Genomic DNA, 11,165 nt, shown 5'->3' with positions numbered 1-11,165 from the left:
TTTTTCTCGATATTTCATAAGCCCTAGACAAGGTCGCAATTAGGGGGAGGCTAGGGGATGCTGAGCCTCCCCTAGATCTAGACGAGTTATAACTAACCAAATGTGAATTACAACTTCGAAAATCAAAATACACTGCTGTGTTTTATTCAGTAAGCGGAAGTCAGAGCCATAACAACGTCTGAACCGTCGGCATTATGATCCGGTGATTGCGATTCGTAGAAAACATCTTTTAGTTTAGTTTCTATTTCACTCTCCCATCTATAGGCGTACAAATATTTTCGCTATTTGTCTTAAATTACGAGTACCATAAATGATTTTCAGTTCAGTCTTCAGCTGCACCTGTATTATTACATACGGCAAATCCGATTAAATTGTTGCGTTATTTTATTAATTATAAATCACTATTTAAGAATAACAACAGTACAATACTTTTATTATTAGTACTATAATGCATCTATCCACCTTGCAAAATGTGGATGACATCAACACAATTTTTTTTGCTATGAAACACTGGGGATCATCGAGAATTTTTCAAATTTTCTACCTTAAGGGACACTAAGGACCCCAAGGTTTTTTCAACTTTTTCAAAAACAACACATCAGAATGCCCTAAGATTCTTGAAACACTACGGTCCAATAAAATAATTTCAAAACTTTCAAGCTACAAGATGTCCAGAGAAGCTCAAGATGTTTTTAAATTCTCAAAAAAAGCAGGACACCAGAGTCCTCTAAAATTTTCAAAAATTATTTCAGAGACAGAAAACCAAAAGCGTCCAAGGTTTTCTGAAATTCTTCCAGAAACAAAACACCAACATCGCTCTCCCCAAACTGAAAGACTGCGGTCACTTATTTTTTAATACTCCAGGAAGCAAGAAATCCAAGAGATTACAATATGCTTCAAAATTTTTTCAAAGATAAAATACTAGAAACCGCCAAGAGGTTTCCAATTTTTTTTTTATAAACAAACAGGAGCTCTTAAAAATCTTTAGAATCCTTTCATAGATAGAATAGTGTAAGTTTCTTAGAATTTTTTCAAAACATTCAAGAATTCCCTAATATGCTCTTAAATTCTTTCAAAGACAAAACAAGAGCTCGCAAATTGTTGTCAAATTCTTCAAGAAACAAGACTCCAAGAACTCCCTTTATTTTAAATTTCTTTGATAACAATATTTTAAGGAAATATAAGCTTCTTTCTTAAATATATCGTTCAGTTTAGAATTTTCTTAAAAATTTGGAAGACACAATTTGTTAATTATTTATTTTCCCGGCGCCTCCACCATTTTTAGATAAAAATTTCAAGTTGTTCTAATCGTTCTAAAATCAAACATTATTGACCCAAATTTTCTCAGGAACACGAATTTGTACCTATTTTCATCATAGATCTTCAAATAGCCGAGAAAAAGTTACCCGTGTGAAATAATTTAAACTCGAACCAAAAGAAGTTTATTTAAATGGATTATCATGTGTGTCTATTTAGTTATTTTGTTTTGATATAAATATTTTTAAGAAAATATATGCTCCCTTTAAAAATATTTTATTTAATAAAGAGTTTGCTTACAGTTTCGAAGACACAATTTTTTATTTATATATTATCCCGGCACCTCCACCTCTTTTAGAGGAGAAATTCAGGTTGTTAAAAAAATGAAAGTTGATTGAGTCGACTCGAAGTAAGTTGATTTAACTGTAGCAAAATTTATCTTTATTTTATTATCTCGTTCAGACGTCAAGAGTTTTGGAACTGAATGTTTCGAAAATACAATCATTGTTTTGCTTATATATTATTATCCCGGCGCCTCCACCATTTTTAGAGTAAAAATGCAAGTTTAAATGGCTCGAAAGGAGTAATTATTACTTCAAATTGTCTCAAAAACAGGAATTTGTGCCTACTTTCGTCATGGATACCGAAATAATGGAGAGAAATGTACTCGTCTGAAAAAAGAATGAAAGTTGATGGAGTTGACTCGAAAGAAGTTAATTTAACTGGATAATAACATGTGTCTATTTTCTGATTTCGTTTAAATTTCAAGGTTTTAATATATAATTTTTTGTCGCTTTTTTGGTTTGGTTTATGTTTGCGTTTTTCTACGTTTTGTCACTTTTTCTGTAGTTTTTTCGTGGTCTTTCATATGTGCCTCTTATTTCCTGTTTTGATCTCCCTTTTTTGATGCTTTTTTCACTGCCGTCTTTAAGATTGTTTTCATTTTTTCTTTATTTGTCGTTTTTGGTTCTTTTTTTTTGGAATATTTTTTGTCCATTTTTGTTTTTATCACAGTTTTGTGGCCTTTTTGGTGTTTTTTAATCGCTTCTTTTTTATTCCCTTGTCTTAGCGATATTTTTCGGATTTTTGTTTTGTCACATTTTTTGTAGTTTTTATCATCTTTCTTTGTTTTTTTAGTCCCATTTTTGTTGCCTTTTTGTTTTTGTCGACTTTTCTTGTCTTTTTTGTCGCTTTTTTTTCTCATTTTTAACGAGAATATCTTTCGACCTTTTTTGCCTCATTTTTTTGTCGCATTTTTTGTGTACTTTTTTCACCTTTTTTAAATGTGATTTTGTTAGATCTTTTTGCAACCTTTTTTGAGACTTTTTTTGTCTCTTTTTTGTCCCATTTTTCGTGACATATTTTGTTCTGTCTTTCGTATTTTACACTTCCTTTCTTTTTACTAGCATTTTTGCTGTCTTTCTTTTATTGTTTTTTGTCCTTTCTATCCTTGCAAAAATATTGATAACGTCATCATTAAATTTTGTAATAGAAAAACTCACTTTACTTGAACATTACATACATATCTTTATTTTAACTTGATTTAATATAATGTACTTTAACGGCGAAATGATCGAAATAATCTTCGATCAATTTTTTTTCCATGCCCTCATATTAGTACTTTTCTCACTCTGCCTTTTTTTTTCATATTGTTTCCGTCCTTTAATCGGCACTTTTATATATTTATCCTCGATGTTGAACTACTATTTTATTTAGTCTTTCTTTATGTTGAATTAAGCTCCTTCCTTTTTTATAATGTTTTGGAATTCTAGCTAAAATAATTTTTTAATAATTGAATTAATTAATCATTTTCTTATTGTTTAGAATCATCATAACCATTTTAATCAATAATCACATTCATCTTTGTAGTTTCCGCCCTCGTAACCCTAGTCATTGCTACATGAACCTCAGAGTCGACATGAAACTCATGATCAGCATGAAACTCGTTGTTAGAAATTCCGTTTCGATTTATTTTGTTTTATTTATTAATCACTAAAGTAATTTCTGTTATAGTGATTAGGAAAAAAAATGCCTTAATTGAATTCTCCTGGATTGTTTTTTCTGGACTATACGAAGAAGCAGAATGCTTTGACGATCGTGTCATCTTGATTCAGGCTTCAGTTTCGGAGACCACTGAAGGAACAATAGAAGAACAATACTCTTCCAAAAACGCGAGGAAGTGGAGAGGCCACTTGTTAAGTAGTCAATCGCAACATTTTCAACTGTCATGCTCCCACACTCCTAAACCTAATCCTTGATTACACACTCCCTTCCAAATATCAGTGTAAAAATCTAAAACAGAAGCCTTAATCAGTCTTTTTACTTCCCAGGCAATGAAGACCTTTGGCTTTCCATCGGAATCGATTCCCCCAATTGTGTTATTTGGTGCCACAACCTAGGTAGGAACTCAAAGATTCGAAAGAAGTTGAAAACTCTCTCCAGCAGGCTAAGTAATTGGTCGATCAGCTGATTCCTGTAGACCAGCCAGTCTGTAGGCTGGCTAGGATAGCGTCAATAGCCTAAGGTGAGTTTTTGGTCGACCTCAAATTCATCCTTGATTTACTTCAAAGACATCTTGAAGAGTTGGCAATCCACTGGAAGGTTAAGGGATAACGTCTAATCAAGGATTCGTTAGAGGACGGAAGACACTACCCAAGGAACCTTCACTTAGAATCTCGTAGCAACGGGCAATGGAAGAAGCTTTTCCTAGGTCACAGGTTCTTTGAAGACTCAGCTTCGAGCAACAAGCATGCTCCCTTTTCATTCTATTGTTTGCTTTTATTTGTATGTATACTGTATATTAATCTTAGATCTCTTAAATAAGTAAGGGTACCTCTAAAATGTCTTGTAATTATATATCTATAAATAAACGTTCTTCTGGGGCTTCTCCTTCATTGTTTTTGTAACTACGAAACTTTATAGGTCCTACCTGCATGTCAAAAGCAGAACATAAGAAACGTAGTAAGTTAGCGGTAGCGAGCAATTGAAGAAGTTAAGTGAAAATAATTGATCGAAAGAGCTTGCAGCGAGTAGGGAAAAACAAATGACGTCATTATTGAGGATTAGTTCTCAAATGTGTTCAACGATTTTGAAAAAGAAAGCATTAACCAATGTTTGTATAGCGCTATTTTTTTTTTCAAATATTTGTTTAAAACTTACCAAATGATTTTATTCACGAAAAAAGTTGTCGCAATGTATAAAATTTATTAGTCGTTCTAATTTCAAGATATTTAAATATGTCAAAAAAGAGCATAAGCAAAAAGTTCATGTGGTGAATGGCTATTTTCATCTTTCTGTGTCGATTTTGTTAAAACAGATTTCAGTACTACCAGATCGATTCTTTTACTGTCTAGTCTAGACGGTAAAATAGTAGCCAAAATTTTTCTAATCATTCCTGCTAGCAATTTGATTAACATCTCCTCATCATTTTGTGTAGTAAAGGTTATCTAAATTTTATAAAATAACATAAGGCTGCACTTATAGTTTATGAACTTGCCTTAATTTTGTTTATCATTATTATAATTTATATTATTCAATATTTCTCGTCTGGTCTTTAAATATACTGTAACTCGTTTACCTATACTTTAGCAGTCGATATACATCTACTTTAAATTTATTAGAAGGATTATTTTTATTTTATAATTTTTCGAAGAAGCTAAACTTGTTGGACTGTAAGTCCTTCATGGGATATAAATGTGTAAATAACCGTGGACCAGTTTTTTGTACTAACAAAATCCCCTTATTTCTTTAATTACAAAATGCTAAGAAATACATATTGGCACCGTGATAACAATCAGTATTTAAATATATAGAATTTTAAATTGGTGCTATAATGTCGAAAACACCGCTTCTCTGTGATCGCGTCCGTCACTTATCCGACTTCCTTGATCGGCCTCCCAAGTTAGAGACCGTGCGCAGCTGATGACATGTCTGACATTTACCTCTCCTGTCAACCTCAAATTTTGTTTTTATTTATTAATTTCTAGTTCTAGGCATCCCACAAGCACCAACAATGCAATAAACCAAGTACCTTCTATCCACATTACGGCAACAACAAAAAAATAACCTGACAATACTCCAACTTTATTATAATGTGCGAAAATGGTGCTGAATATACTGACACAGTTGATCCCAGAGTACACATAGAATTAGAGCGCTTAAACAATGCAACCGACGACATCAATAAATTGGAAGTCGAACTAGACGAAGCCAGAGGTTCCTTCCGCCAATTATTATGTGATAGCACGGCCCGCGTGGACGCCCTCCGCGTGAAATTAGGAATGTGTGTTGAACGGGCAAAACCCTACTATGAAGCGAGATTTTGTGCGAACGAGGCACTGAAGCAAACGCAAGTAGCGGCTATGAAGTTTGAAAGGGCGAATAGCGCCCACAGTGCTGCAAGGGAGATGGTTTATTTAGCCGAACAAGGGTTAGGGGGGCGCACTTTGGGTAAAGTTGACTAAATCTGGCCTTCTTTTTTGTTAAGTTTTATTGTTGTCAGACCCTGCCTGGCAAGAAATGTTAAACCATGCAACCCAGAGAGTGAATGACGCTGAACGAGAAAGAGGTATTGCAGGGACAGAACATAGAATTGCTTGTATGAAGCATGAAGCAGCTAACGCTAAAGTACAAAGTTTACAAAAGGAACTAAAAAGGGCAATTGCTAAGAGCAGGTAGCCATAATTATAACACTAATCTTGTTTTATTTTTATTCACGTATTATTTTTGGTATTTTATTTTGCTTTATAGTTTATCCATTCGAAGATCCCTCATGACTTTCAGTAACCTTTTATCACAGCACGAATTAATGCTATTGTAAGTATTTGGTTACATTATTTTTCACTGGGCTTTTTAAATCAATTTATTTGTTGAAACCAAAATCACCACAGTTGTTAATAATGTTGCAACGTTTTTCCAATCATTCAAGGCCTTACTATGAAATGAAAGCTCATTTTAACCACCTCTTGGAGCAACAGAAGTCAAAGGTCCAACATTACGAGTCACAAGTGGCAACCGCGAAGTTAACGTATGCCGAGGCACTAAGAAACTTAGAACAAATATCAGATGAAATTCATCAAACTCGAAGAAAAGCTTCTTTGCTGCCCCCTCCTAACAAGCAGAGGAGCCAAGACTCGAATGAGTCTTTCCTAGATGATGCTCAAGAACTTGTAGATGAATATAAGAGTCTTCCTCCAGTCTTGGGGGCCTCTTCTAGTCCAATTATGTCGCGAATGGAAGAAGTGGAAGGGTACAGAAATGTGCGACTAAATGGGTCCCCGTCTCCTATTGAAAATCCGAGCGTTGCCCAAAGCCATTCCAGCGAGTGGACGGAAATTAATTTGGATTCTTCCAGTCCTGAAGACGACGTACCGTACAGGAAACTGGAAGGAGAGGATGGAGATAAGCCCAAATTAATTAAGCAGAAAACTTTGCCTAATACAAAGAGTGACAATGAATTCAGTTCAATTAAGAATAAGATGAAACTTGACACCAATATTTCCAACTGGATTTCGCGGTCTTCGGCGAAAAATGAAGAAAACTCATTAGGCTCAAGTAAGGGTAAATTGCTTTTCTGCAGAAGTGTTTATTTTTAATTTAATTAATTGATTAATTAATAATTTAAGCAGACGATAATGTGTCTGAGGTTGTGCTTATCAAAATTTTTATATTTATCCCTTCCAAAAAGTTAATGACGTAATCAAAAAAATTGGTAAATAACACTTAAACAGCTTTTTTGACTTGAATTTTTCAATAGTTCAATTTTTTTGTTTCTTCAGTTTTTCGATTTGCAATTTTTCGAGTTTTCAAGTTCAGTTTTTCACTTTTCCAGTTTCTAAATTATTCAATTTTTAAATTTTTAAATTTTCCAATTCGAGTTTTACAATTTTTTGTTCCTGTTTTTTATTTTATTTATTTTTTCGATTATTCGATTTTTCCATGTTTCGATTTTTTTTTTCTTTTTTCAATTTTAATTTTTTCAATTTCTCGTTTCCTCGGTTTTTCGATTTGCGGTTTTTCAATTTTTCTTGCTTCTTCAATTTTTATTGCACTTATTAGATTCAAAATTTTTCGAGCTTTCAATTTATCGATTCTGGAATTTTTCATTTCTTCAAATTTTCGATTTGCAATTTTTCGTTTATATTTTTATTTTCTTTACCTTTTTATATATTATTTTTCAATGTTTCAATCTTCCGATTTTTTCAATTTTAATTTTTTCGTTTCTTAGCTTTTCGATTGGCGATTTTTCAATCTGTCTTGTTTCTTCAATTTTAAATTTGCATTTTTCGATTTAAAATTTTTTGAGTTTTCAATTTAAAATTTTTTGATTCTTCAATTTTTCATTTCTTCAAATTTCGATTTGCAACTTTTCGTATCGGTATTGTTTTTATTTATTTCTACAGCTTTCCAATTCTTCAATGTTGCGATTTTATAATTCTTTTTTCAATTTTTCGTTTGTTCTATTTTTCGATTTGCAATTTTCGTTTTTCGATTTTTAAATGTTTCGTTTCTTCAATTTTTGATTTGCAATTTTTCTATTTTTCATTTTAAATGTGTAATAACCATTTTTAAAAATTTTCAGTTTTTCAATTTTACTATTTGACATTTTTTTTATTTCTTCAAATTTTCGATTTGCAATTTTCCGTTTCGGTTTTGTTTTTTTTTTATTTTTACAGCTTTTTAGTTCTTCAGTGTTCCGATTTTATAATTTGTTTTTCAATTTTTCTTTTATTCAATTTTTTTATTTGCAATTTTTTATGTTTTAGATTTTAAAATTTTTCTACTTTTCATTTTAAATATGTAATTAATAATTGCATTTATTAACGCCAATAAAGCTGTTACAGAGTAAAATAAAGACAAAAACTACAATAATAAATTAATAATCATTTAAAATTTTTTTTAATTTTTCCAGTTTACGATTTTACAATTTTTTTCATTTCTTCATATTTTCGATTTGCAATTTTCGTTTCTGTTTTTATTTTCTTTATCTTTTTATATATTATTTTTCGATCTTTCATATATAATTTTGTGTTTTTTTCAATTTCACTTTTTTCAATTTTTAATTTTTCAATTTTGTATGTCTTCACTGTTTTCGACTTGCCATTTTTCGTTTCGGTTTTTTATTTCCTTTTCGGTGTTTCGATGTTCTGATCGTATGTATATTTTGAATGTGAAAATTTTCAATTTTTGAATTTGCAATTTTTCGAATTTCAATTTTTCGATTTTTCAATTTTAGATTTTTCAGTTTCTCGATTTTTAAATTTTTCGTTTCCTCAACTTTGAATAATTATAATTTTTAAAATTTTTGACATTTTCAATTTTACGGTTTTAGAATTTTTCAGTTATTGGATTTTAAAACTTTTTCATATACTATTTGATTTTTCAATTTTTCGATCTTTACAATTTGACGATTATTATTTTTCGTTTGATTAATTATTTTTTTGTTTCTTCAGTTCTTCGATTTGCAATTTTAAGATTTTCCACTTTTTCGATTTTGCAATTTTTGGTTTTTTCAATTATACGATTTTCAAGTTTTCGATTGAAAGGATGGAAGATTTGCAAAATTGTAAAATTGAAAAACCAAAAAGTCTAAAATAAGAACAAAGTATTGTAAAATCGAGATGTTGAAAATTAAAGAAATCTGAAAATCCAAAAATGCAAAATTGAAAAACCTAAAAATTGGAAAATCGAGAAAATAAAATCAAAGAATGAAAATTTGAAAAATTGTGTTGAAAATTATAAAATCGAAAGAAACGTTGAAAAAATGAAAGGAAATGAAAAACGAAAACTTTTGTTATAAAATCGAGAAAATGAAAATTAAAAAATCAGGAAAATGAAAAAATTATAGTTGAAAAAAAGAAAAATTAGAAACCGAAATATTCAAAAATGAAAGAAAATGAAAAAACGAAAAATTGATAACAAAAAATTGGTCTAAGGTAAATCCAGATTTTTCGAAAAATTATAAGATTTAATTTTTCGAATTTTACTTTTTTGTGATAGCCCTTATAAGTTTCAGTGAATCATTCTTGATTTAATCAATACAATAAACATTCATTAATTTTTTGAAAACTACTATGTTGTATTTCGCCAAGTGAAAATATAGACAATTTTATAAAATCGGTTGACTTAAAATTTTCGGAATTTTGAATTGTTTGTCAAACAAATTAAAAATGGCGCAAATGTGAAAAAATGAAAGTTTAAATAAAAGGAACGAATTTTAAAAGAGATATTTACAATTGTGAAGAATCCACGTATTTGATACAAAAATACTGAAAATTAAACTTTGGATAGTTTTGAGTTAAAAATGATGAAACAACGTCGATTTTAAAAATTTTACTTGAAACAACTTCAAGGGTGTGAAGAAACGACAATTTTAAAGTTCTAAATATGAAAATGTAAAAAGTATACACAATTAAATCGGTTGACTTGAAATTTCCGGAAATTTGAATTATGTGTCAAACAAATTAAAAATGGCACGAATGTGAAAATGACAAAAAAACAAAGTTTAATAATCTAAACGGAATGCATTTTAAAATGTACTTGAAAAATTTTGCAGTTGTACATAATCCACGTACTTTATACAAAAATACTAGAAATTAAACGATTACAACTATTTTGGATACTTTTCTGTTAAAAATGAAATTTGGAAGTTCCGAAAAATTTCGGTTTTTAAAATTTTTAAAACGCTTGAAACAACTTCAGGAGTGTGGAAAAACAACAATTTTGAAAGTCCTAAATACGAAAATGTAAAGTTGAACTAAATACACTTTTTCTTAATTTTCGAAAACTTGATACAAAATTACTGATAAACGAATAATTTTGATTAACGATTTACCATGATTACGATAATCTTAAAACGTTTGCAAGATTTCAGAGCATTCGATTGTGTAATTTCAAAGTTTTCGTACTTTAAAGGTCATGAAACTTCGAGAAAACATGAAAGTGGCAAGTCGCCCGATGGACTCGATTACGCTCAGGAAGTAAAGATAGTTTTTATTGGTAGCCAATGATATATTTTTACTTATTTGTGTGATATTTAATATTTATGTGGTGGTAGTTTTAAATTACAGTATTTTTGGATACAAACATGGCGGGTGATTCCACGTAATCGATTTTCTTTTGCGTTATTAAATTAACTGAATCATAATTTTAACAAGGACAGCGTTGCATATCTAGGTTGTTTATAGGTCGGCGACAAAGTCTAGATAACCTTTTGGGTCCAACCGGCGAAAAAGTGAAAGAAATCTTTTCACATGGCATGATGATGTTAAACATCAGTTCTCTGACCGAGCGAAGAAACAGTGAACCAAAACCAGGCTTAACTGAAGATAAAACGAAAACTAGTGCCAAGAAAATCCCAAGTCCTTTGGAAAAAACCATAACATATCTCACGGCGGAAGAGGACAATTCAGACACTGAAAGTCTTTCCAGGTAGAATTTCCGAATACTCTTGCCAAACTAAAATCAGGATGGTTGCTTTTTTTGTAGTGTGGATATGCTAAACGAAGACCAAATAAGCTCACTAATGTTAGATAAGGAAATGGGCTTGGTATGTGAACAAGTTTTAGGAACTCCAATATCCGAAGTTGTTTCATTGCCGCAATGCGCTTCTTCTAGTCATCCAAGCAAATAGAATAAGTACAACCTCTTCTGAAAAATGAGTTTTATTTTAAAATGAGCTAAGTATGTAGACATATCAATGGAAGTTTAATCTAGTCATTATTGGTTGCATTTTCGATAAGCCGCACATGGACTGTAAAATGCAATAAGTCATACCTGCCTATAGCTGCTACTATACAATAAACTGACGCTTTTATCTGTGGTAGAACTAGTCGAGTTTAAAGCAATATTACAGAAGTTTAAGGTTGTTATCAAACGTTTTAACTGATAATAAATCATCAAGGTGAAAA

The 11,165-nt window shown here is 30.8% G+C and overlaps 1 protein-coding gene across 3 annotated transcripts; it reads left to right on the top strand.

Moving 5' to 3' along the window:
• Positions 1 to 5,158: 5,158 nt before the first annotated feature.
• On the top strand, positions 5,159 to 11,165 carry LOC135134278 (SH3 domain-binding protein 5-like). Of its 3 annotated transcripts, none has more exons than XM_064062907.1 (6): positions 5,159 to 5,706; positions 5,759 to 5,930; positions 6,007 to 6,072; positions 6,185 to 6,810; positions 10,443 to 10,686; positions 10,744 to 11,165. In XM_064062907.1, exons 1-6 carry the CDS (start codon positions 5,349 to 5,351, stop codon positions 10,886 to 10,888), a joined length of 1,611 nt encoding a protein of 536 aa, XP_063918977.1. In that variant the 5' UTR covers positions 5,159 to 5,348; the 3' UTR covers positions 10,889 to 11,165. The 3 variants fall into 3 exon arrangements, with proteins under 3 accessions (XP_063918977.1, XP_063918976.1, XP_063918978.1); XM_064062906.1 differs by having other exon boundaries at positions 6,185 to 6,816; XM_064062908.1 differs by lacking the exon at positions 6,007 to 6,072 and having other exon boundaries at positions 6,185 to 6,816.

This window comes from Zophobas morio, unplaced genomic scaffold (assembly GCF_036711695.1).
Source record: "Zophobas morio isolate AGI-343-1 ecotype UQ-CSIRO unplaced genomic scaffold, CSIRO_AGI_Zmor_V1 ptg000023l, whole genome shotgun sequence".
In the NCBI taxonomy this organism is placed as follows: domain Eukaryota; kingdom Metazoa; phylum Arthropoda; class Insecta; order Coleoptera; family Tenebrionidae; genus Zophobas; species Zophobas morio.
Note: the sequence above shows the minus strand (reverse complement) of the source record. Positions and strands in the feature narration are given on the sequence as shown.

Coding starts and splice junctions, on each gene's coding strand:
- LOC135134278 (XM_064062906.1), top strand. CDS start 5,349: ATGTGCGAAAATGGTGCTGAATATACTGACACAGTTGATCCCAGAGTA. Junction 5,707..5,758: donor GTTAGGGGGGCGCACTTTGG/GTAAAGTTGACT, acceptor TATTGTTGTCAG/ACCCTGCCTGGCAAGAAATG. Junction 5,931..6,006: donor AGGGCAATTGCTAAGAGCAG/GTAGCCATAATT, acceptor TTTGCTTTATAG/TTTATCCATTCGAAGATCCC.